Source organism: Mustela nivalis (assembly GCF_964662115.1).
Source record: "Mustela nivalis genome assembly, chromosome: 2".
Lineage (NCBI taxonomy): Eukaryota > Metazoa > Chordata > Mammalia > Carnivora > Mustelidae > Mustela > Mustela nivalis.
In genome coordinates this window covers 132,381,056-132,408,436 of record NC_139021.1, presented here as the reverse complement: position 1 = coordinate 132,408,436, position 27,381 = coordinate 132,381,056, and the positions used below count along the sequence as shown (strand labels likewise).

At 45.9% G+C, this 27,381-nt stretch overlaps 1 protein-coding gene across 9 annotated transcripts in view; it reads right to left on the bottom strand.

Moving 5' to 3' along the window:
• The window catches only part of SGPL1 (sphingosine-1-phosphate lyase 1), a 67,711-nt gene extending 40,371 nt beyond the window's left edge, over positions 1-27,340 (bottom strand). The window contains exons 1-3 of one of the 9 annotated variants that reach the window (XM_082715414.1): positions 12,332-12,455; positions 11,870-12,008; positions 11,495-11,556 (exon numbers count right to left, since the gene is read on the bottom strand). In XM_082715414.1, the coding sequence (XP_082571540.1) occupies positions 11,495-11,521 (27 nt within the window). In that variant the 5' untranslated portion in view covers positions 11,522-11,556; positions 11,870-12,008; positions 12,332-12,455. Of the gene's footprint in view, positions 1-11,494; positions 11,700-11,869; positions 12,505-13,998; positions 14,141-21,339; positions 21,448-27,169 lie in introns of those variants that run through there. The other 8 variants (XM_082715410.1, XM_082715409.1, XM_082715408.1 and 5 more) reach the window with 8 other exon arrangements.
• Between the last annotated feature and the right edge of the window lie 41 nt (positions 27,341-27,381).

The following is a 27,381-nucleotide window of genomic DNA, read 5'->3' as shown; positions in this document are numbered from 1 at the left end:
ATATTCCACAGAACTTAAAAGTGCAAAGTAAACAGGTAAGAAAACACTATTGTTTTTGGAACCTTAAAAGGCATTAAAGTTTATCAGCAAAACCAGATCACAAGCCCAAAGGAAAAACTCCCTTGGGTCATTAAAGAAGTAAGAACTGAGCAACAAAACCAAACAGTCATCTGACTGCATTACAGAACTTTTTGAAGGGACTGAATCATCATTTCTTAGGTGGTAAAGAACAAACCATATACTTCTTCCAAAATTCTACCACATGTGTGGAGGTCATCGCAACGAGCTTAACGGTCCATGTTTGCCCTGCCAGCCACACCTCAAGAGTCAGAGGTACAGCTGTACTGCTCCATAACACTTAACACGTCTAACTGCTCTGCCCTTAGCACTGGAGAAGCACTGGAGAATTCAGACAAGCCCCTGACCATCACTGAGACATAATCCTGGCCTCAGAAAGGGGACAGACGTGCAGCGCTAGAAGTGTACTCATGGAAGACCAAAGCTTCTGAGCTCATAAACGGTGATGACAGCCCTAAACACTGCCAAACGTGTGTGTAAATTCTGCATTTATTTACTTGTGTTGGGGGTAAAGACACTGAGTGAAGACTGATGCAAATTCTGTCACTGAAGACTTGGAGCCCTTCTCTTCTGTGATGCATCAGAAAGTCACCCATGCAAGCTTCAACCAGGAGAAAGCTAACATGCAGGAAACCAAGTTGAGTAAGCCGGGGCACAGGCTGAGGGATGCTGAGGTAAGAGCCTTGCTGAATACATTCTCACCCAAATGCAAGGAGGGAAGATGGTGGCAGTAGGGGGAGGTCTGTTCAAACTTGACAGCTACGAACTTCCAGAGCCTTTTACAGTAGTAGCTAAATGACTGTGAACGTAAATATAAGCTACCTTTCAAAGTACAAAAGGAGTTCACTATCCTCTGGTCAATTAATGGGAACTCCTTGGATTACAAATAAGGAGCAGCAGAAATAATCCCGTATTCTTCACACATTAAGGGGAAGTCTTGACTTCCCTGCAAATATCCCAGCTGGGGGAAGGAGTCACATGGCCTCTCCCTTACCATCCTTATTTACTGATAGGATTTCTACCTTTGTCACTGAGCTCAGATGCCTACCCTTTCCATATTATAGTTCAGAAATCTCCATTTCCACCATCATGCTGCTATGAGAGACAAGAAACATTGAATCTGTGCTGGGAAGCTTAACCTAAATTAAGCCACAAAGGCTCCTTCTCTGGAGATTCCTAATGTGTAACCTTATTCAAAAGCACAAATCAAAGACCTGTCCCTGGGTCTCTAACCAGCCATCAGGGAATATAAACACCCACTGGAAAATCTGCTTTCAAAACCTAGTCACAAAGAAGCTACTTTTTAAAAAGTGAAGAAAGGTCCAAGTTTAATAGTAACACCGGGAAAAGTTTCTGACTTTTCTGATAACCTGTTGAAAGTGCAGAAGATGTGTGCTTCCAATGGAAAATTATACATTATCTAGGAACTCCCTTAGGTTACCTGATTTTGACTGTAAGGAAGTTATTGTACAACCCTTTAAGTTGCATGTAATTACAGCAATTTAAACTATTCTTTATCTATAAACATGTAAAATCTGCCAGGTCTGGTAATGGTTCACGTGACTTCCCTCTTCACTAGGGAAGAAACCAGTTTGGGTGCTCTTTACATATTCATTTTAATATCCATGACCTATAAATGTGTTTGTTCTTTAGACCTTTCCTTGAAACAATTATAACATCTTCCAGGTTTCCTCATTATAAGCAAAATAAAAATTTTAATGTGTGTTTGTTTTATATTTGTATCAGTGTCATGATTTTACCTTTTTTTGAAAATTATCTTTCAACAAAGGCTAAAACCCATAGGTCCCCAAACACCCCCCACCGAAAAAATATCTGGGAACATGAAACCTGTAAATAATTACAAAGGTTTCAGAACATCCTGAAGGCCAGTCATTGGGGTCTATATTCCCTAGGTTAATAAACCCCTCTTCAAAATGAATCACAGCAATAGCTTTAATATGACAAAGTATCCTATTATATGTAGAGTAAACCCAACTCCCCTATGCTGCCTGGAGGTGAGAACTATTATCCATTACTGAAAATTGGGAAAAGCCTTATGATTATAACAAAATGGAATGAAATTCTGATCCAAGCTACACAATATGGATAAACCTTCAAAACATCATGCTAAGTGAACAAAACTATTTCATCACAAAAGACCAGACACTACAGGATTCCATTTATATAAAGTGTTCTGAGTAAGAAAATCTACAGACAAAAAGCAGTTTGGGGTCACCTAGGGCTGAGGGACTGGGAGGACATAAGGAAGTGACTGCAGAGATAAGGGGTCTCCTCTGAAAATGTTCTGAAATTGTGGTAACAGTTGCACAACTTTGTGAACACAGTGAAAAGCAATGAACTGGGTGCTTTAAAAAAAGAAACAAAAAAAGACATTATGACCCAGCAGTTCCATTTACTCTCACCACTATTCTCTCAGCTAAGACCAACCACCTAAGATTCACAGGCTTTCTTTAAAAAACAAAACAAAGCAAAAAAAAAAAAAAAAAGCCTAAAGGCCTTTCTGAAAAAAAGCTGTGGTATGGGCCAAAAACAGCAGAAACTCTGCAGTTCCAGAAACAGAGAGCAAAGCTTTGGACTCCAAGTGAAACCAATCCTGAGTATCTGAAGATAACTCAGAAATCTGTAGAGCAATTATGTATAAACTAGACAAAGCAGGTCATTATTGCCTAAAGGTATGTATTTTTTAAGAGTCCATAAACAGAACTACTAACTGCTAAAAGAATGAAATAAAAAAACAAACAAACAAACAAACAAACAAAAAACACTTTCTCCCCTGGCAGCTCATAAACCAGTGCTCCAGCCACTACCAAGGATATGAAGAAAGGACAGCCGGTTCTGGGTGCTGTTCTGAGCCAACACTCATCACCACTCCTGGAGACTCACTGAACGTCTGTTAATCGTGTCCTACAAACAGCTGCGGTGCCCTGGAAAGTCTGCACTGGTGAGCAGAGGCTTCTACTCTACTAATGTGAGCTCTGTGCGACCTCTGGCATATATATGATTGAGCCTCTATGCAGCTGGATTTTGCTGATCTGCAAAAACAGATGCCATTGTTGTTATTCAACAAAAAGTTCACAAGACAAACAGACACCTCAAGTAGCTACTCATAGGGTGGCTGTGACTGCGCAGTCAGGGGGTAAGAGACTGACTGCAGATAATGAACACTTACTAAATATTTGATGAACCTGAATCTCTGATGATAAATGCTTTCCTTTCCTGCTCAGTGAGCAGCAAGGCAAAGTGAGCTCTGCCATGTCCCCAGCGAAGTCCCACAGGCAGAGCAGGGAGAGGTTCTAAGTGGTTTGCTTCCCCTGCCTACGTGGTACTAGCTTAGTACTAGCTTAAGTACTATCTTACAGATGCCGATGTTTAATAAGACAGAGGTAAGTCAACTCTCAGCCTCCAACTAACTCAATCAGAAGGTTGCAAGCGCCCTCTCACCTACAAAACAGGATTATATTGGTTACCTACTCCTGTTTACAGATCACAAGCCTGATTTCAGGCATGGGGATAGATTGCTGTTTGATTACTACTGTTATGACTTTTGGGAAAGCACTTGAAATCACAAGTTTATCAAAAAGGGCTGGGTAGCTTATTCCTAGGCCTTCGTCCACCCTGGCTGCAATGCAGCTACACAGGGAGCAGGTCCCTGGAGGCATTCTTGTTTTTGGTCTCTAGAGTCCTTCCTACTAGAATTTTCTATTTGCCTCAATTGTTTCAGCACCAGTAAGACTAGAACTCACGGTGGTTTTAAAAGAGAATATATCAGTCCTCTCTGCCAAAATGCATTTCAAAGGAATACATTTAAATGCTTTCAGAAAAGCCTCCAGGAAAAAAAAAAAAAAAAAAAAAAGGTCTCCCCAGGATGGAGCACAAAGTGTAAATACACTACAACAGCTGCTTCTCAACAGAGAACCCAGGTTGCTCTCTTTCCATCAAATGTTTATTAATAGTTAGAGACGAGATAAATAAGAACACAGTAGGCTTTTACTCTCTGGGGAAATTACAGAAAAGGAAGGACATTTCACACTTTAAAAGTGCCTACCCTACTTCAGGACAGAGTTCTCAATGCTGTCTTCCTACATCTAATGTGCAGGTAACAGAAATCTAAGATTCGCTGCCCAAAAGCTAAAAGCACAAGTTACACATTAAGAAAATCCTGTGGGAGTATAAATTGGTACAACCACTTGGGAAACCCATCTGGCAGCAGGCCTCATGACCTGGCAATGCTATGTTTACCCAAAGACATATTCAAGAATGTAGCAGTGTCACTGAAAACAGCCAACAACTAGAAACACAAATGTTCACCAACTATAGAAGGAATAAACTGCAGTATTTTTTTTAAACTGCAGCATTTTATACATGTAAAACCACACAGCTATGATTTTTAAAACTATTGCTACATAAGAGCACGGCTGCATCTCGCAGATTCGGCAAAAAGGACACTCGAAATAAAACATACTGTATGTCTCCATTTATGAGGTTCAAAAATCAGCAAAACAAAGCCGAAATGAGAAGGATAACCCTGGTGGGTCCAAAGGGGAGGGAAGGAAGAACTTGCTGGGAGGCTGGACATTCTTAGTATCTAGGCAGTGAGCACAGTGTAACCACATGCAAATGTTACTGAGCTGTATAATTAAGATTCCTGCCTCTACTGTATGCAAGTTCCTCCTCAAAAAAGAAAACTACCTTTTTTTTTCTTAAATTCAAAAGTGATTTATCCACTGTCAGTGATAACAGGCCATATAAACAGCAGTATGCCAGAAAAACGAACCAGGATAAAGACTGTTCTGCAATTCCTGCCTATACAATCGGCAAGACACTCATTCGATTTCATCAAGCATTTACAGTTTCCCCATTTCAGGACAAAAAGCTCATGCAGCTGTATTATATCAAGTCAAAACGCACTATTAGGTTAAAAGCGCAACTTACTAGGTAAGATGTGATCATTTTAAATCCGCATGCACCTAGTAACAAAATCTCAAAATACATATAACAAAATCTACTACAACTACAAGGAGAAATAAATAATTGAGAAAGTGTTTAAGATGGGAAGAGGCACCCCACAAAACACTCCATATACAAAGAGAAGGACACTTACCCTCAGGAGTAATCAGGGAAATGCATATGGGAATCAATTAGATTTTACCCTCCCAGAATGGCAAAAAGTATAAAAAGCTTTTAAGTACCAAGTCTGTCAAACTGCACAGAAACAAAAACTCTCATACACTGTTGCTAGGAGTATAAACTGCATCCACTTCTGCAAAGTTTGGCGTTATCAAGTGAAGGTACAATGCAGCCATTCTACTCCCAGGAGGAAATCCCAGAAAAACTTTGTCATATACAAGGAAGTTCACTACGGTAATGTTCAAAAGAGCCCCAAACTGGAAACCACCTAAGTACCCACCATCATGCACTGGATAAACTGTGGTAGTCATACAGTGAGGCACTGGGCAACAATGAAAATGAATGAACTAGAAACTCCAATAACTACATGTAACAACATAGAGGAGTCTCACAAATACTGAGCAACATAAGGAAATCACCAAAAGATACATATACACAGATTTACAGCAAGTTAAAAAATGAACAAAACTAAACTTAGGGACATATATGTAAGTGGTAACTTTTTTTTTGGTAACACAGCAAGAGATTAATTATTCCAAAAATCAGGATAGTTATCCCTAGAGGGGAAGAAAGGAGATATAATCAGGGTGAGGCACATGGGACTGGGAGTAAATACTCTTATTTCTTAACCTGGGGAGAGTGTATGACTATTTTACCTTTATCCTTTAAAATACAGATAAGTGCTTTATATAGCTCTCTCTATATATAACAAATTTCATATGAAAACGTTTTTAATTAAAAAGGAGGGCAAGTCCTTCTCCTTGCCTTTGCTGTTCCTACCAAATAAAACATGAATGTAACAGCTCAAGCTCAGGGCAGCTATGCTGGACCAGAAGGGGACACACGGCGTTTGGTAGAACCTCCTCAAAGCCCTAGGAACAGCCAAAGCAGCCAAGAAGTGTCTACTCTGGCTTTCTCTTACTTTAGAGAATTCATTTCTACCTTTAAAAATCTCTATTACTTTAGTTTTTCTTTTAAAGGCAGCCAAACCTAACCCTCCCGGATATGTCAGTGATCTGGACAAAAGGAACGCTTTCTACAATTAAAGCTGTCCAACAATGGAAAGAACTCCATGAGAAAGCACTCTGCACGCACCCCTGGCAGGGCACCATGGAAAGGATTTCCACACAGCAAGGGAAGCTGGACTGCAGGATCTCTCAATGCCCTTCAGGCAATTAAGATTCTAAGGCTACTCCTGGAAAAAAGCGAGAGCTCCCGCCTTGCCAAAGCTGTGGCAACATTTTGCCTCTGAATCTATCCTTCTCTTATCAATGAGAACATTCCTTTTCTGTAACATTCTGTGTTCTATCCCTTCTTCGAGACTCTACTAACAAGCTATCTTCTCGCTTGTGCCTCTCAGAATGAACTTGACCTCAACTTGAGCATGCTGGCTATCCTCCCCTGGCTCCTCCAGATCCTCTATCCAACCTTCTCCACCCCCTGTGCCTCACAGGACCGCCCTCTATGAATTAAACCTCCCAGGCTTTTTTCCTTATCCTCTCGTTTCCAGCTGGGTTTGGCTGAGGAAAGGCTCCATCGTGAGATCAGAGGGTGGGAAAAGGAAGGGTGTGAGGTATGTATTCCCCGATTCCCTTCCTGCTCCAGTACCAGTTGGCAGTGGCAGCATTCCTACAGGTTACCCTCTCCTCCAGCTAAACTTTCAAGGTTCCAGAAGCTACTCTCTCTTTGCCCACTCAGGCCTAAGAATGATGATGACTCTTAACCCTGAGGCGTTTCACCAACCCCTATGGGTCTCCTTAACTCTACCCAGCTTTGTAAACAGTCCTTTCTTCTCCTCAATCACACTACCGGAGGGTGCCAGAAGATTGCAGATATATCCAACCCTCTCTTCAGCCTGCACCATTCCATCTTCCCAGATGCCTGTTTCTTCTTACCCCCCAATGGTTTTCCTCTCAGTAGTTGTGCTCTATACATTTCCACATACGGACTGAGTCACTCTAAATCAATTCCCTATGGGAAATTCTTAATCCCAAAATGATTCCCAGGTTTGCCACCAATGTGTACAAACTGCATGTTTGGGAAGAGCCTAATTAAGAAAGCAAACAGCACTAAAAACTCCTGACACACAGACTGCAAAGCCAAGCCAAATACTGGGATTTGGCATTTATCTATTATTTATCACCCCTCCTTCCTTTAGACCCATGGCTGGAGGAATTATCGAACTTGTTATTGTAGTTTTGCTTTACCAGTAAGACTGGACAATGCCAAACATGGTGCCATCTTACAAGGGCCGTTCAAATGGTCACCAAAATTTTAAAGGTCCTACCAGCCCTAATGAATTTTCCCTTTTTTCCCTAGACAATCCTACAAACAAGATACCAGATTCAAAATCGATCTTTTGGCTTATGGCTCAAATCCGACCTGACATTCAGAAAGAAAGCATGCCTAAGAGAGATTCAAGGCTCAAAGATAAAAGTTCTGAGATCTGGAAAGATTCCATTTTGAACCCAAAAAACAAAACCAAGACAGGCTTACTGTTTCCAAATCAAGAGTGCTTCAGAGATGTTGTGAAGGAAAGCACTTCTCAAGATTTTACTGTATTACAGAAGACTGTGCTGTATACAGTCCAATACAGACATTCCAAAGCAGGACTTGGTCCATGGACAAAATAACCCGAAGGAGCACCGGAACAGACCCACCGAACTCTAAGAAAAGGCCCCATCTCTCACCCACATGAATGCCAGGGCTACACAGACGCTATTACCTGTGTTAAGGAACCTTGGACCAGGGTTTCTCAACCTAAGCGTTACCGACATTTTAGGCCACAGAGTTCTTGGTGGTGGAGTGCTATATGCACAATAGGGCCTGTAGTTGCATTCCTGACCTCTAGCACTCAGTAGGACAACCAAAAGTGCCTCCAGACATTGCCGAATGTTCCTGGGGAGCAAAATCACAGCCGAGAACCTTGGCCCCAGATAAACGAGCACTCCACCTCCACCCAGCACTGCCATGGTGTGAATGAGTCACCGGATGAGAAAAGAGAAAAGACACCCAAAGGAGCAGACTTACTCTTTTCTTAAAAGCTCTAAGTATTTGACAACTTACAAAGTGACACCATACCCTAGCACCAGGGAGGAGGAGAACATGGGTGAAAAGAATGTGGGCAAAGTGGAGAGAAACTGCTAAAAAAAAAAAAAAAAAAAATCTGGATTTGAAATCCTTCTGAAAGCATCGTGGGTCTCAGATGAATACCCTCCCCCCTTTCATTCTCTTCGAGACACAGGTGGAAAGTACTACAGTTCATGACACAAGTGAGCAAATGGAAAAACTCGGGCAAACCATCCTTATCAAACGAGGGCAAAGTGTAGGGCAGGAAGGCACGGCAGATGGCGGCCGCAGCCCTACAGTATGGAGTAGGATAAGGCTTATCAACTCTGGACTCTGGTTCATCTTCATGCTTTCGTGCCACAGGATACTGTCCACATAAGCAGTTTCCAACACTATCAAATTTGCCGCCCTCTTATTAGAACAAATATTTCGTATGCCCCTTTTATGGTTCTGAAACGGAATTCAAAGACTACCTGTGTGAACATAACTTTTAAAAATCTCGGCATAATGCCCTAACTGCCAAGGTAGGAGAAAATAAATCAGAAGATCTGTCTCACGTAGCATGTATTTTCAGACAGGACCATACTAGAAAACAAAAGCACCCCCACATGGGTTTCCAAAGTGCCCCCCTCAGGGGACAGAGCTATGCTGTCCCCTTGCCCCACAGGAACCCCTGTCCCGTCACTCAAAGAGCTCAGCAACCTCTGTCGCTGTGCGCAGTGTGGTCCAAGGCAGCATCACAAAGCAGAAAAGGGGGCGCCTGGGTGGCTCAGTGGTTAGGTGTCTGCCTTTGGCTCAGGTCCATGATCCCAGGGTCCTGGGATTGAGCCCCACATTGAGCTCCCTGCTCAGCAGGAAGACAACTTCTCCCTCTCCCGCTCCCCCTGCTTGTGTTCCCTCTCTTGCTGTGTCTTCTATCAAATAAATAAATAAAATCTTTAAAAAAAAAAAAAAAGGCAGAAGGAAGGATCTGACGTCAGACTAGCTGGAGTTCAAATGAGGCTCCACCAGCTCACGGCAGCAGTACCCTCTCTGAGCCTGGTTTTTCACCTACAAGAGGAGGATGCCGGCATGTTTTTCAAAGGGTTTTTGTGAAAATTCAATGAACATGGAGAGTATCTGTTTCCGCACCTAATATGTAAGACATGTTCAATAAATGTTAGCTACCAGTTGTATGTTATTATTCCTGGGTCCACCCTGGATTGTGAACCAGCTTATGCCCATCTTATTCCCCCAGCAGAAAGGATGGATGACAGGCTATCCATTCATCAGATATGCTCTAAAAAGGATTCACATACAATCTAAGTGAGAAGTTGCATCACACGGCCTCCAAGATTGCTTCTACTTCTGCGGCTCTACAACCCGCTGCCTGGCATGGAGGCTATTTTTTTTTTTTGTTTTTATTACCTGAGGTCCTTTCTTCCCTGTTAGAGGGCCCAGAACATCTTCCACTTCACACAAAGTAGCTAAAGAATGCAGATAATGACCATTTACTGCCTTCATCAAGAACCCGGCCCTGGCCACTGGTGCTTTACCATTTGGCCTCAAAAACGCAGCACAGGCAAAGAATAACAGCTTTCCCAGAGAAAGCACCTCAAGGGACATGTACAGTATCCTCAGAGAGTTAGGATTCTCGAGAGCCAGTCACTGTCCATGTGAATGTATTCCTTATACCAACAAGCAAATAAACACCCTTAATACTCTAGCTTATCAAATGAGGAAATGAAAACTAATGGTGGTGGCCAGAGAAATGCTTCAAAACAAAACAGATGCCCAAGTTAACATCCTGAATAAAAGCCTTGACTGGCCACACCTTTCAAGAGAGCACACGGGCCCAAGAAGTCACAAGCTCATCTCAGGCCATGAAGATTTCCTTACACAAGGAAATCTTAATTTCCATCAACATATTGATCCATCTGTAAGAGGAAAAACAAACTGCCAATCGTTACAAATCATTCTACATTAACCCTCTAAGGTGTTTATTTCTGAATAGTGTAATCATTGGGGGGTTGCTTCCTTTTGCTTATGTATAGCTTCCAATTTTTTTAATACATGGCTCCTGCAATAAGAATTTAAAATTTCATAATAAATAAGGATTATCTACTGGCAATCCATGAAATTTGAAGCAAAAAGCTACTTTAAGTGAACTCTTTATCAGGATCTTTGAATAAGCCAAGTATTTACCTCGGTCTCTAAAACCATCCTTGGTCTCTGCCTCAAACCAGCACTAATCAGCACTTGATTTCCTTCTTTATCCCTCCCACAGACCTTACAGGTTTTGCCACTACAGAAAGTCAGCACTGGGTATTTAAAAAACAAAAACAAAAAACCTCACTGCTAGTTTTTTTTGCCCATTTCCCAGTGACAGCTACCAGCTCTCTGGGAGAGTGAGATAAAGAGAGGGAGATGAACTGTTCTGAAATCAGTGTTTTTGCACAAAGACACATCAGACTCGGAGAAGTAGCTTATTAAAAACAAAATGCTGTTTTTCGAGATAGCTATTAGAAAGCCACGGGCTCCCCACAATACCCCCAAAAAAGTCCCTCTATGGAATCATAAATGTCCCAAGAATAAAAGCTCATTTTGGGAAACACTCATTTTGCAATGCTATTCTCCCTGCTGGGGAGGGGTGGAGGGGGTGGGGAGAAATAGGCACAGAAATCTCTAGAGGAAAAAACAAGACTCTACCAAAGCAGGGAATATTCCTCAGCCCAAGAGGAAAACTTAAATTCAAATTAGTTTAACTCGACAAGCATGTGTTTAGCACTTACTATAGACAGAGCACTATGACAGCTGTTTATTCATCTTTAAACATGTAAGACATGATTATCTGTTTTCTGAGGAGTCTTAAGTCTAGTCTGAGAGACAAACGCTTATCAACGAGTACAGGGCAGACGCAGGCAAAACTGAATACAAGTTTTAAAACCGTTCTGGGAGTATGGAAAGGGAGAGATTAAAATCAACCACAAGAATTCTGTAAAAGATTCTTCGCATTCATTAAATACAAACATATTCGTATATGTAAATCAGCATTTATCCATCCCAACCAGCACACCCGAAGTAAAAGGGGAGCAGAAACGCTCGGCTACCAAAAGCAAGCACCAGGAGCGAGATCCACACACTCAGATCCTCTCGACTAAAAATAAAACTGAAGGGACAAAGTGCCTTATAACCAGGAGGATGTTTGGGAAAGACTCACCAACATCAGAAGGTCCGTACTCGGCATCTTCCTCCCCCAGCCCTCCTCTCGGCGCCTCCCCTCTGCAAAAGGGAACCAGGTTTGTTTACTTCTCGAGCTTTAAACTGTCGCCTCGGCCCGCCGAGAGTCGCAGGAGCAGTCAAGAAATGGTTCTCTCCCTCCTTTGAGAGCTCCGATTTCACTCGCAGCTAGGACACTCCACCCCCTCAGCACCCTAGCCAGCGAATCACAACCCTGCTGGCACGGTGCTTCCTCCCACAGCTGACCGAACGAATCCAGACCCAGCCTCCCACCCAGCGCGCCCCCCAGGTAGACACCCGGGGAAACGCCCAGCCCGCCCCCGACCCGGCCCCGGGGCCCGGGAGGCCAGCCCACCAGCGCAGCAGGGAGGAGGGTCGGACGCCGCCGGCAGCTCAGCTCAGCTCAGTTCAGCTCAGCCCAGCCCAGCGTCCAGCCTCCCGAGCCCCGCTGGCCTCGCCGCCGACTCCATCGCTCCCAGACCGGAGCCCTTCCTCTGTAAGGAAGGATCAGCAGATCGCGGCGGTCCCTGACCGCTCCCACCTCCGCGGGACGGGGGCTCCCTCTCGGGCCCACCCCCACTCCCAGCTCCCTCAGAACTAGGGGCTCGGCACGCCCACACTCAGCCCGCACCCCTCGGTCCGCCGGGCCCTCCTTCCTCCTCTTCACGCCCCTGCCCGGCCCACCCAGGAGCCGTCCGCGCCAGCCCGACCCTCCCTTTTCCGGAGCCGCAGCGGCCCCCTGCACTCCCCTGCCCCGAGTCCGCCGCCCCGCTCCTTCCCTCAGCCTCTCCCTGTCGCCGGCCCTGCTCCTCCTCACCACGCGACCGACTCGCCGGCAGCGGAGCGCGGGCTCCCCCTGCAGCCGCCGCCGCCGCCGCCGCCGAGATTGGAGGGCAGACCGCCGGCGGACCCGCCCCTCCCCGCCCGGAAATGGCTCCCCAGTCCCGGCGTGCGCGACCCTGGCATCGAGGGCGCGCACGTTCCGGCCTGGAGACCGGGGGTGGGGGGGGGGGGAGGGCGAGGCCTGCCTCTCCTCCCAGCCTGACGGCGCGTGCGCGCCGCCTGCTGGCCAGGCAGGGACCGGCATCTCGGCGGGCCCTGAGGGATGGTGGAACCTGGCGACAGACCATCACCCCCTTCTCCTTCAGGCCGCCTTTTGTAAAAACCAACTCACTGGTCACATTTGGTCACTTGGAGCCCTTGAGAGAGTCAGCATGCCGAGCACTGCACCAACTAACCCAAAGCAACCACTCAAAATGGGTCCCTAGAAAGACCTTTGGGATTTTAATAGGTGTCTCAGAGGTTTGCACCTTTTCTTTCCAGATTTCCTTGAGGTCAATAATGCCTGAAGAAAAGCTACATGAAAACTCCTAAAAGGGATGGGGAATTATCCTCCCCCTTCTCCCCTCCCCCTACAAACATGAAGAACAGAGACCAGGTACTGGGCAAAAAACGTTACCAATATTACTTTATTTTCATGAGCAATGTCAGGAAGCATCTAACACTGAAGTGAAAGTGCCCACCGGGACCACAAATGTCAGCCTTCATTTCCCGATGAAATAGCTCAATCTCAAATATGTTTTTCATGACTTGCCTAGGACACTAACTCAGCAGGAGCAAAGATAGGGTAGTCTCAGGTAACTGACCAGTGATCAGCATGCGGTATTTTTTTCAACAGATTTAAAAATGACACCTAGATGGAATCTTGAAATCTTAACAAAAATGACACGAATGAGGGTACCCAATTGCAACCCCTTGCAAATGTTGTCAGGACACTAACCTAGAGTGTCATCGCTGCCCCTGGTACCCCTCAACCAGGGCTCTCGGGATGGAATCCCTTGTTAGAATGGCTGCCCTCCTCTGCACACCCTGAGGGGCTGTCACTTCCCAGCCTGGCCGCCAGAGTGGTGAAAACTCTGAAAGGGTCAAGCAGGTCTCAGCTTCCTCACCGTCAGCCCCACCCCATCGGAAATCCCAGACATCTCTGCCATTCAAAGCTCCTGAATCAGTCACTGATGCTCCCAAACCCTTACCCCCTTGCTGCTATCTCCCAGCAGACATCCATTCTCAGTGTGGAAGGGCCAGGAAATGTTCTGGGCCCTTCAGCCAATGTCAAATCATCAAGAGTCACTTTGAGATTCCAGGCGTGATCTCCCCACTCCCCACTTCCCACTTCTACCCCTCTTCTTTATTTCTTCTTCCATCCTAGGATCTGTTCTCCCTCACCTCCTCCTTAGCTGCTACCTCCCATCCTTTCATCTAAAATCTCTATGCCAGCTGACTGAAGGACCAGGGTCCATCTCTGGTCCCTCCCTACACTTCTGCAGTACAATTTCGCAGTTCCTTAAAATGCAGCAGGTCATCCTGTCATTCTTCCCGGATGAACCAACCAATTCAACATTATTGACTAATCCTTATTGTGGTGGACTAAAAGTTTGTCTCTGCCCCCCCACCCCGCCCAGAATTCGTCTGTTGAAGCCTTACCCCCCATTGTGGTGGTGGGGTCTCTGGAAAGTCATTGGGTTTTGATGAGATCCTGAGGGCAGAGCTCCCATAATAGGATTAGTGTCTGTATGAGAAAAGGAAGAGGCCGCAGCCCTCTCTGGCTCTCTCTCCCCAGTCAGGCACAAAAAGGAAGTCATGTGAGCACGCGTAATGAGGTGGCCCTTTGCAAGAAAGAAAGAGGAGCCTCACCGAAACCCAAACCTGGCAACAACTTTATCTTATATTTTATTGTGACAGCCTGAGCTGACTAAGAAACTAAATTTGCCAAGAACTAAACTAGGTACCTTTACAACCAGGACTCTCTTTAGGTCCTAACTTGCCCAGATCAGCTGACTCTCATTACCTCCCAATTTGCAGATCAGGACACCAAGGCCCAGAGAAGGTGAATGATCACTCCGAAGACACACAGAAGAAGGGGATAGAGTTTTTGGATAAAAAGTTAAGGCTTTAGATTTTGGAGGGAGAGCCTAAAATATGCTGGTTGATTTATTAAATTCAAAGATTTGAGGTAGAGGAGACTTCCACTCTTGGCCAGCTCAACCCCATTGCGTATGCATGAGGAAACCAAGGCCTAGAAAGGAACATGACTCTTGGCTGTTGCTGGCAGAGCCCAGAGGTTGTGTGTATGTGTGTGTGTGAGAGAGAGAGAGACAGAGACAGAGAGATTCAGAGACAGAGACAGAGAGACACTCAAGGCCCCCGGCTCCTCTGCCCCACGCTCCCTCTCCCCCTAACCACAGGATAACATCAGGGATTACACTAGAAGCATCAAGTAGACAGTGGCCAGGGATAAAAGCAGCATAGGGATTAAGGGAGATAATTTCGGCCTTCACGGGGGAATCACATTATACTAAAACAGAACAAAATCCCCACAGCCTCTTGGTCTTATGTGTCCTAGCTATATCGGTGGGCCCTTGGGAGAAAGCTAGAGAGAGGAGAACAAAGGAGATAGAAAAGAGAGAATTATAATGCAGTGCAGAGGGAAAAGGGATATGAAAAAGCAAGAAGCAGTGGCTAAGGAGAGGACACAAGCAAATCTCCTTCCCCTCTCCCCCCACCAGACTCTCTCACAGTGGGGGCTTCAGAAGGACGGGTTGGGCTGGCTGGTGGGAGGCAGAGGTAGGGTTCCCTGGAGCTTCCGAACCCAGAGTATGGTTTCCCCAGGAGCATCACTGGCATCACTGGGACACTTGCTAGAAATGCAGGTTCTTGGAGCCCCAGTCCAGATGATGAATCTGAATCTACATTTCAACAAGCCCCCCAGGTAATAGACATGCACCCTAAATTCTGACAGGCACTTCCTGGACACCCTGCTTGCAGAGAAAGTACAGTGTTTGTTTGGGATGGTGTAGGGAGATTGATGAATATTTGGGGGGCAAGGGGAACTAATGCTCCCAAGTTGGCCTTCGGTGACATCATAGTGCCTTCCCGGATAACAAAAATAATGGGAGCGATTGGAAATACCCATGAAGAACCAGCAAGGGACTGGAATTTGTGTTGATGACGGAGGGTTTGGGGTGGCAGGGGCCACAATGAGAAGAAATATAGTCTGGGATTTTTTTTTTTTAACCCTACATGGCGGCATCGTCTTTTTTATTTTTTTTTTAATTTTTTAAAAGATTTTATTCTTATTTAACAGAGATCACAAGCAGGAAGAGAGGCAGAGAAAGAGAGGAGGAAGCAGGGCCCCTGCTGAGCAGACAGCTGGATGCGTGGCAACATCCCAGGACCCTGGGACCATGACCTGAGCTGAAGGCAGAGGCTTAACCCACTGAGCCGCCCAGGTGCCCCGGCCCCCGCCTACACGACTTCTTTTAAAACAATTCATGCCAGCAAATTGGGCTCTGCTTAAAATGGCAGCTCTCCATGGCCAAGTTAGTGACACCCCTCCCCCCATCCAGGAGAACACACGCCCCACTCTAAAAAGCAGGAACATACTACCCACACCTCCATTCTTGTCCCTGACACCTCCCCACCCAACTGGGGGCCTTCTGTGGAAGATCACCTCAAGATAGGGCTATGGGCAGATGTTCTTGCAGCTTCTGAACCCCTCCTGGAAAGGAATGGCCTGCAGGAAAGCCCCCATGCAGGACCTCTGATCATGGAGCCTGAAATGCCCTCCCCAGGGAGAGGCAGGAAACCAGCCACCAGCAGCAGGTTGGATGACACAAGACCGGCCTGGAGAAGGTAAGTTAAGGGCCGGCCAGACACAGTGGGGGCAACTGACATGGGGAGCAGGTGCCCAGAGTGTGCCATCCTGGGATAGACAGGAAGGTTCCACTGGGTCACTGAGCTCCATGTCCCAGGTACCAGTTCAGCCAAAAGTCAGAATGGCCAAAACCCGCAAGAAACAAATCATTTCCCAAGGAAGCCGGCTTTTCCTGAGGAAGCCACCCATTGCTGTCTGGGCTACGGGATCACTTTTAGCAAAGCCTCACACACCGAGTGACTGCTTATCAGAAGCCAAATAAATACACCCTTCCTTGGGCAGAAGGAAACCAGCTGGGGCCTGTGGTGACAGAACTGCTTTGAAGGCAGGCACATTGGCCTCTCCCAGATCGCTGCATTGGCCTTGAACAAGTGGGTCTCATGGTCTGAGCCTGGGCTTCCCCAGTTGTAGAACAAAGGTTAATAGCCTCTACCGGAGGGCAGTGGTGGCACCTCAGGAGACAGACGCGTGTACCCAGCCATGAGCCAGGAACCCTCCAGAGCATTAGTCAGATCCACTCCACGCGTGTCTAGGAGTTCAGGTAGGATTCCATGCTGCACTCTGGGACCTGCTAAACCAAGCCCCGCCCCCTCACCTTGACCAGACCTCCAGGTCTGGCTTCATTCCCCATTAGGACCTGATCCTGACAGTCGGTCAGTCTTTCTAACCTGACTTTGGCCGCCGAGGGAACCCAAGGCCTTTTCAAGGCTTGTCCAAGAACCTCAGAACTCTCTATGGTCTTCCTACAGGTTTTGTTTATTGATCGGTACATTTCAGACCAACCAGACCCAACACCCCGTTTATGTGAGTTACAAAATCTGTTATAAACAGAGAGGCAGGCAGAGAGAGAGGGGGAAGCAGGCTCCCTGCTCAGCAGAGAGCCTGATGCAGGGCTAGATCCCAGGACCCTGGATCATGACCTGAGCTGAAGGCAGAGGCTTTAACCCACTGAGCCACCCAGGCACCCCTGGGTGGACTATGTTTTTAAGAGAAAGCAATAATTATTTAAATGTGGTTGTCTCTTTGTCCTTTATAATTGACATTTGAAAAAGAGGCTAAATTTGGATCTTGCTATAATGATGTACAATTGTTATGAACTGAAAGCTACAGCTGCAGACCAGTATGGAGGTATCATCCGGTGACTCATTGGCTGTATAAGCCGCGTCGTCCTAGGTGATGTGATTTTTCTGAAAGGTTGTTGGATTAAGAGTTGCCAAGTTTCAAGCAAGATGAGGCAACTTGCATGCAACTCTCCACATGGTAATTACCCTTTAGACAGTGCGTATAGTAAAACCATGTTTTTAAAGAAATGCACTTTTTGCATGAAAGTCAAATTGGGGGACGCCCGGGTGGCATGGTTGGTTAAGCATGCAACTCTTGGCTTCGGCTTAGGTCGGGATCTCAGCGTCGTGAGATTCAGCCCCCCACAGCAAGCTCCATGCTCACTGTGGAGTCTGCCTCAGACTGTCTCTCCTTCCCTCCCTCCCACCCCTCCCCTCTCTCTGCTCCCCCTTCCCCCCTCTAAAATAAATAAGTCTTTTTGTTTTTTTTTTTAAAGAAAGTCAAATATTTGGCTCATGTGACTATGATCTGGTTTTTTACCTATATGAGTATTCTGGTAAGATGTTATTTAAAAAGTGTGCAGGGGGTGCCTGGGTAGCTCAGTGGGTTAAGCCTCTGCCTTCGGCTCAGATCATGATCCCAGAGTCCTGGGAATCGAGCCCCCGCATTGGGCTCTCTGCTCAGCAGGGAGCCTGCTTCCCCCTCTCTCTGCCTGCCTCCCTGCCTACTTGGGATCTCTCTCTCTCTCTTTGTCAAATAAATTAATTAACTAATTTAAAAAAAAAAAAAAAGGTGTGCAGGACTCGGGGGTAATTCCTCACTGTGAGGAGCTGTCCTCACAGTCTGCAGGGCAAGATCACCGAATGCCAGGGAACCAACCTCATCACGTGACAACCGCAATTTTTAAATTTTCAGGTTGCCTCCTTGGGCTCGGAGACGTCCCACTGAGACCTGTCACCGTGGATTGATAACAGAAATGTACTTGAGCATGAGCCTCACTTTAGTATCTGCAGCTGAGTATCTGTCAAGCTGGAAGGGACTTGAGCATCGGCCAGGCCCAGACTTCCCAGGTATCATGGCGTGTCAGAATCTCCAAAAACCCTTTCAAAATCCGCATGTCAGGGCTTTCCTGCAGACCCAGTGGATGAGGGGTGGGCCCCAGACACCTGTATTTTGGGCACACCTAGGTAAGAGCTACTAAATTCTATCCATTCTCATCAGTTTCTATGCCTTGGCCCCACAGCTAGTGGAGACAAAACCAAGAATTCTTGACTTTCCAGCTCCAGAAGCCCAGACTCAGGAACCATAGTGAAACCTGTAGGTTCTTATGCCGGCTTTGGGATTCACGTACTGTGTGGCCTTGGGTGAACCATTGACCCTCTCTGGGTCTCAATTTCTTCACCTCAAAATTGGATAGGGAGAGGAAGCAGCTCTCCAACTCTGTCAGTCTAGAGTTCTCGATACCTCACTTGGGTTAACACTTCCCCGGAGCCTCTGTTTGGAAACTGCACTTCTCTGTCCCCAGGTTCCCGGGAAAGGCCCTAGATCACAAAGTTACTTGATTGGGAAAAGTGTTTGTCCCGGTCCTGTTCTGAGGGTGAGTGCCATGGCCCAAATGCCCAGGGAAGCCAGGGCCCCCTTTCTCCTCCCCCACCAGTGTGGACACAGATGGGATGCAATGAAGAAGCCTGGGTAATATAAGTCCTGTGTAAACAGAGGACCAAGGGGTAATTATGAACCTTGGCCTGTGGTTACTCCTTGCCTTGTCCTGCAGAACCAGTTCCCAGCCTGACTCACTCAGGGGAGCTTTAGATGTATCCTGAGCTCAGGGGTCAGGGGAGGAGGAGAGAGCATCCATCTGCACAAGCAACTGAAAACCTTGGTCTTTAAAAATGGAGTTAAAGTAATTTTCTCTAGTAGGTTTTATAAAAACTAAGGACAGTCATTCTCCATGATCAGGGGAGTTGACCCGGCAGAGGGATCAAGGACAGCTTGAGCTGAGTGCAGAGGATGAACAGGAGTTAAGCAGACAGAGAGGGGCAGGCAGAATGTTCTGGCTGAGGGTGTCATATGTGCCAAGGCCCAGTGGCAGGTACAGAAAGCAGTGTAGATCAGTAGGGATAGTTGTGCAGGGCACATGTCTTCAGGAGCCCAAGCAGGTGACGTGACTGCCTCGGGCTCATTCATTCATTCATTCATTCATTCATTAAATGCTAAGTGGCAGTATCCCAGGCAAGGGGTGGATCATTGACCAAAACAAAAACCCTTCCCCAGTACTACTTGTACTCTAGTGGAAAGAGTCAGACAAATAAACACAATAAGTAAACTATATGGCAGTCCAGAAAGTGCCAAGGACTATGAAAAAAAAAAAAGAAAACTGAGTATGGGGAAATAGAAAGTGTGAGGCTCAGGGCAGGGTGTCCTAGGTGCTGTAATTGCAAACAGAATGGTAGAGTAGGCCCAACATTTCAATTTCACAAGGAAAGTTATAAATCCAGACTTTTGGTAAAATCTCTCAATGTTAACATTGCTATGTCCTAGAAGCCTGCTGATATCAGCGATTGTGCTCTTCTTTTGGCTAGGACTGCTTTAGTGCTCTGTGTCAAACTATGCCAATGGGCTCAACACCCCAAGAGACAGAGCCCACTCAAAGGGCTTGTCACTGCCCCAAAGCAGTGACATCCAGAGACCACCAGTGATGCTTTCAGCCATGTGTGGAAAGCTTTTCCTTTTTTTCAGATGCCCAAGCTATTCTAAACTCCCTTTTTCTCAGGGCAGACATAGAGGGGCTGCCCACAGCCAGCCTCTTGCCCCAGCTCTGTTGGGCAGACGGTCCCTCCAGAGGCAAACCATGTTCTATACTGACAGGCAGACACACTCCTGATCTTCTCTGGGCGCTGGGAGACAGATGGAACATACAGATCACTCTTTATTCTTAGCAACAGGAAACAGCAAGCCAGCACGAATTCTGGACAAAAAGAGCTCAAAAATGTTGTAGGACTATGTTGTTTTCTTGTCACAGTTTCCATAATTCATCTTGTGACCATGATGTAACTTACCGAATCGCCCCTGTTTGTTCATTCCATCTCCTCCCCTTACCCCCGAGAGAGAGAGAGAGAGAGAGAGAGAGAGAGAGAAATCTATAGTTGTATGGTGATTGTCAAGAGATCGAAAAGGTCATAAAGGGGAATGTGACCAAGGAAATCCCAGAGCTTTGGGTAACTTACTCAATTGTTTTGAAGTTTTGCCTCTTAATTGAAGTATACCCTATGAACAGGTAAGTCCACAAATCAAAGACTAAGGTTTGATGAATCTTCAGGGAGTGAACATCAGTGTTCATCACCCATATCAAAACACAGAGCATTTCTGAGTGCTGGGCCAGCTCAGCTGGTGGAGAATGTGACTCTTGATCTCAGGGTTGTGAGTTTGAGCCCCAAGCTGGGTGTGCAGATTACTTAAAAATAAAATCTTTTGAAAGGAGGAAGGAAGGAAAGAAGGAAAAAGAGAGATAGAGAGTGAGAGAAAGGAAGGAAGGGGAAGAAAAGAATGGGAGAAGGAAGGATTGCCAATTCAATTTTTTTTTTAATTAAATCAACTGAGACTCGCTGCAAATGTTAAGCTTCCTGTCTGAGACCACAGGGCCCTGTAGGATATAATATTTTTTTAAAGATTTTTTTTAAAATTTATTTATTTGACAGATCACAAGTAGGCAGAGAGGCAGACAGAGAGAGAGGGGGAAGTAGGCTCCCCACTGAGCAGAGAGCCCAATGTGGGGCTCGATCCCAGGACCCTGGGATCATGACCTGAGCAGAAGGCAGAGGCTTTAACCCACTGAGCCACCCAGGTGCCCCGGATATAATATTTTTATATTAATCCAAATATCAGCCAGCAGCCATTGAAGTCATTTTAATTGTACCATATTTGGGTCTTGCTACTAAGGAGAATGGCTAGATGCAGACTAGCTACAAGGCATTCACACTCCTCCAGGTGAAGAATGGAGGGTGCTGGTTCTAGGAAAGAACAGTGGCATCAGCGGGGAAGACTCATACCTGGACAGATGAGGTCATTCTGGAGTAGTGTGGGCCCCTCATTCAATATAACCGAGGTCCTTCAGAAAGGGGAGATTTGCACATGGACGTGCACACAGGGAGAGTGCCCTGAGAAGATAAAGACAGAAGCTGAGACGTTGCTTTTCCAAGCCAAAGAACACCAAAGATGGCCTCTAGGGGACAGGCGTGGGACAGGTTCTCCCTCACGGCACTCAGAAAGAATCAGTCCCACTGACAGCTTGATCTCAGGTTTCTAGTCTCCAGAACTGTGAGATAATACATTACTGTTGTTGAAGCCACCCAGTTTATGGCCCTTTTTGACAACAGCTCTGGTAAATTCATATGTTGAGATTCTCAAACTCATTCCAACCTTCATTAAGTTGACGCAGGAGGAATGGGAGAGACAGGGTGAACTGTCCATTTTGAGGAGCCTTGTGTCCCCTTGAGCCAGGTGTCTGAGCAATGACTGAAGTGCAAGAGCCCCCAGTACCCTGGGGACCAGGGCTAATCCTGAAGCTAATCCTTGAGGTGACCACTACATTTAGTTTTGGACCTGGCACCTTGGAATGCTGCAGGAACCACTGCCAAAGAAACCACTCACCCAGACATAGTTCAAATGCCCTCCCTTACCATTCATTTTTCGTGTATTTCAAGAATTGCAAATACGTAAACTCTTTACATTGGCTTCCCATTCAAACATCTAACTCAAGGCTCCCTGGTTATTGCATCATCGTAGACCCAATTAAACTCATTTCGTTTGAAGATTCTTATAAGCCTCTCCAATACACAAATCACTCCCCTTCTTTAGAGCAAGTTGTTTATAGCTAATAGGCCTACTCCCCACCCGAGCTAGCCCCCTCCAGGGAAGCCTTATAAAGTTTCTAGTTGGGAACAGAAGGACCTGAGGGGATTGCCCAATGTTGTCTCAGGACACAACCTCACAACCATAAAAACAAGTCAACACTGAGGTCTACTGGCAGAGAATCAGTTATAGAATATGCATGAACAAGGGTTAGCAGAGGTAGCCTCGGCCATACCCCAGACTATGCAGAAAGCACTTACCTGGTTAACTCATTTATAAATGGCAACCCACAGCAATAATCATCTTACAGTAGATATGCTGACCTATCTGTGAATTAGATTACTTCTGGAGAAGATGACCTCCAAGGGAAGACGCCATACAAAGTTCAGTTAACAGAAGGCTCTTCTTGAACTTGGCCCACAGGCCCCTTCTGATTAGCCTCTGCCTTTTTCTGCCTTTACCTCCCACATGTCTATCTCACACCGAGGCTTTATTTCCCAGGCATAGAGCGACCATATAGTTTATCATCCAATATGAGATGCTTTTGATACAGACCTATTCAGTTTCCCAGGACAAAAGGTATAACCAGGACTGTTTTACCCAATCTGGGACTTCTGGTCTCCATAGCCATGTGGAGCTACTTAGAGCTCCCATAACATGTCATGGGCTCTTGAATCCCCAGAATTTTGCTCTCCTCTTCTGGTTTACTTGGAGCACATTCTATAATCCATTCTTCTGTGGAGCCTTCCTCAAGACTCATAGGTGGGCTTGGGCTCTCCTTCCCCTGTGTCTTCACTGTCCCCAGCATATACCACATTCTGTCTCCATTTCCCTGGCTCCCCACAAGACCTGTAACCTCTTGAGGACAGGTATTGTATCTTTTCATCATTGTGTTCTCTAGTCTTTTCCATGTTGTAGGTACTCAACACGTCTCTAATCAATGATTTTGTAATTAGCCTGTGAGTTTGAGGAAGGTAGTTTGAAGGTAGTTTGAAGGTAGTTTGAAGAAGCCTGAATAGCAGAACAGGTAGCTGTGTCCACTAGCTTCCATCGTCTAAATTGTTGTGATCACAAAGAGGACCTAGACTTGACTTATGAGACCACCAGGGAAGAACAAGAATACTAACGGGAAGCCTCAAGGAGATATATTTCAGCTCAGTATTAAGAAGAACTTTCTAGCCAGCAGGACTACACAAAATCAGTAGGCAGCTTTGAACAATAGAGAGCTCCCTGCCACTAGGGCTGTTTTGTTGACAAATACTAGTCTATAGTAGGAATTTTGAGGGAAGGATTAGGGCATGTAGTGGGTGAGTGGCCTGGATACACTACCTTATACTTCGTGATTCATCCATTCATTCATTCAGTGAATATTTACTGAGCACCCGGCATTGCACCAGGAGCTCAATGAATTAGCACAGCACGGACACACCCATGTAACCACCATGCAAAGCAAGGGCGTATGCTCGCTGATGCATGAGGCAGATTTGGCCTCTGACCTGTTGGAGCTTCTAGGTTTGCAGAAGAGATACAAACAATTGTATGAGGGGACGACTAGGGGTGGGAGCCAGAGAGATATTAAACTTGAACAAGGATGAATGTAGGAAGCTTGTGGGGTTCCATGACCTTAGATCTTTCTAGAGAACTCAGGATTCTTCTCTCTTCTGTGATGCCTGCTCTTCCAGTTGGGTGACCTTTCTGAAGGCTGGCTTAGACCAGTCTCTGCCTGTCATGTCAGTTCCAGAGCTGTGAGTTCTGCTCAGCTGACAGGTAACCCAGTAACTTTGATCATTCCAGGGGAGCCACGTGTGGTCTTTAGTCATGCCTTTTCTTTCCTTCCCTTGTCTCTAAAAGACCACCAGAAGGCTAGTCACACCGAGTTTGGGACAATAGAGGCACCAGCAATCCCATGGTGGGTGAACCCCCAGAGCCTGGCACACTCTCTACTTTCAGAACAGCCATCAAAGCACCAGTGGTACTGGCCACAATCCAGAACTCCGTGTCCAAAGCAGAAAAGAAATAGCAGGTGAGCCGAGAGGCATGTGATCACAGGACTTTCTCCTGCCCTGATGGGGGACAGCACTAGGATAACACACAGCTATTCATGAAATGTTTGCATGATTTGGGTAAACAATAGTAATAATAAAAGAAAAATGCCATGCCTCAAAGCCTTTGCTATGGGTCAGGCACTGTTCTGGGGTGATTATATACGCATTATCTTCCTTAAGCATCAAACAGCCCCATAGGGGCAGAATTATTATCCTTGCTTTACAGAAGAGGAAACAGAGGCCCAGAAATTGTCAAAACTTATCTGAGATCAAGTACGTAGGGAATGGCAGGCCCAAGGGTCTCCAGAGCCTGTGCTTCTGGCCTTCATTCTGTTGACCTTTTGTGGAGATAAATGAAAGCCCACCAAAGCAGAATGGGTCAAAATGGGCTCTCCTGTGTGAACTCCAAAAGTAGGTGAGTAAGCCCTCAGCAGACTGGCCATTGAGCAGGAGAGGGGATCTCAAACTGAGTTCATAGCATATGCAAAGTCAAAGAAAAATAATGAACAATAAAAAATGTCTTCTGACTCATGTTACAAAGGGATAACGACTCTAATATACAAATATTCATGTAAGAAGGACAACAAACAAATAGAAAAAGTGGGTAAGAGATATAAACGGAAATAGCAAGAAATATACACAGGTAGCTCTTAAGCATAGGAAAAAAGATGCTCAATCTGACTGAAGAAATGCAAATTAAACTGGCATTGATCCCCTAAAAACTGGAAAGCCACGTGGGATGCAGCTATGATGGCCTCAAACGTAGACTATATTTGAAAAGAAGGAAGCAGAAAGTCAATGAGCTAAGTATCCCTATCAAGAAATTATAAAAAGAACACAAAGTAGACCCCCAAGAAAGTAGAAGAAATTAAATAAAGAGGACCGAAAACCTAAAATTGGTTCTTTGAGGGGAAAAAACTGATTTAAAAAAAAAAAAAAGAAGAAGAAGAAGAAGAATCTTTGGCAGGATTTATCAAGGAGTTGAGAGAGAGAGAGAGAGATCAAATCCAGTCCAGTGTCTGGAATGAAACAACGGGTATCACTATAGTTCCTGGAAACAATACAAAGATATGACCTCTGCGATACAATTGAAAATGTTGATGTTCTGGAGAAATTCCTCAAAATACCCAATGATGCCAATACCAAAAGGCAGTGATGTTAAAATTTTCTGAGGAAGATTTTACAGAAGCCATGATTAAAAAAAAAAAAAAAAGTTCTAATGAGCAATGAGAAACACACTGGAGATAAGTGATGGAAAAGAAAATAGAAAGTTTTGGCAAAGTAATAGAAGCTATAATGAACCAAATGGAAATTTTAGAAATAATTGTAATACCTGTAACTCAGGATTTCTCTGATCATTAATCTCCTCAACTCTAGGATTATCTCATAATCCTAGGATTAGCACAGTGCCTGGCACATAGAAAGTGCTCCATAAAATGTAATGTTTCTCCTCTCATAACTGAGATGTCTGAGCAGGAGGACCAAGCTTCAGAGCATTTCCAGGCAGACAGACCCTCCTGCCTTGGATGCTCCATAAAGATTATGTCAGGAGGGTTTGCTTAGCAATTATGTTATCAACCTTACAAACCAGTGTTGAAGGCATTCCCTAAGGTACTCCCTTCACCCCCACAGCTCAATCTACATGCAGACCCTGCTGTAGGGTTCTGAAGAATACAATGGAAGTGTAAGAGGTACAATCAGAAAGGGAAGGTGGGCTTTAGTTTCAGCTGCCTCAGGTCATCTGGTGGGAAACCCCTCAAAGTGGGTTGGAAGCAACAAGGAGGGACTGGGCAGGAAAGAAGCTTTCCCTTCTTTCAAACACAGTACTGTTTATTGTAATAGTAGCTACAACTCCAGAAACGTGGAAGAAGGGTCTTGCAGAATGGGTTCAAAGGGATCTCCTTATTCCCCCAGAGACAGGCCTGAGAAAAGCTTCACTTACTTGGAGACCATGCTGACCTGTACGGATGGAGGAGCACTGGGGGCCAGGCCAAGATCAGGCACCGCCCACAGTGGGTCATAACCATTGTTGGAATCCCCACCCTCTGCTGGGACTAGCAGAACTCCTGAAGGAGTTGGGTTTGCCTCTAGCTTTCCTTCTTCCTTTCCTTCCTTCCTAGCCGAGGATACAGCAGCAAGCACGTTCCCTTAGTTCATAGAACCAGCATGCACCCCTCACAGTGCCTGATCTTATTGTACCCTGCAGACAAAAGGTGTCCCAAGTTGAGCCTCCAAGCAATCAAGTGAATTACCCAAGGGAGTTCTCGGACTAAGGACTTATCCCACCTACATACGCATGTAGAGTAAAAAATCCTACCTCCATCCTGACACCAATACTAATGAGCATTGTTATTACCATTTTTGAGCATCTCGTGTGCACCAGGTAAAAGACTAGGTAGCTGAATTCCCTGAGCTCATTCGTCCTTCAGAAGGACACCAGGGGTAGAGCAGACTGCCCTGTCAGACAGGCTCAGAGAAGGCAATAACGGTAGGAGATCATACTGAGTGCCTGGCATTGTTCTAAACACTTCAATGTGCATGAAATCATTCTGTCTTCCCAAAAATCCCATGAGCATGTTCATTTCTGAGATGTGATAACTGAAGTTCAGAGACATCAGGTAATCTGTCCGAGGTCACACAGCTTGCAAGTAGCAGAACTGGTGTTCAACCAAGCCTTCTTACCACTGTTCCATGTTTCTGGCAACACGGGTGATTTCGAAACCCAAGGTGCCACATCTAGGAAGTGTTCGAATCAGATTGAAACCCCTGCCCAGCTAAAAACCAGAGTCTTCCCACCCCATTATCCTGCCCAGAGGAGGGCTAGAGGGAGGCTCTAGGTCACTCGGGCAGCCTCCTTCTCTCCAGCTAAGAGGCAGCTGTCTTGCCAATCAACCCCCAGAAACAGGATGTGTGGGAAGCAGAGCTCTCTAGAGTGGCATCAGGCCTGGTTGGGCTGACAAAGCTGGGACCAACCTCCGCCAACCTTCTTTGCCAGTTTTTCTGTCTGCCGCTTGCTGGCTGAAACCAGCCCCCGACTCTCATTGTCTTCCCCGGCCCCCACTGAAAATGCCGAGTCCCAGGTGGAGAGGGAACTTGGAGGGAACCTGGAGGGTTCAGAGGAGCTGGGGGGGGTGGCAAGGAGAGGGGTGCTGGGGAGTGGTTCTGGAGTTGTGGGGCAGGGGTAGCCTAGCAACC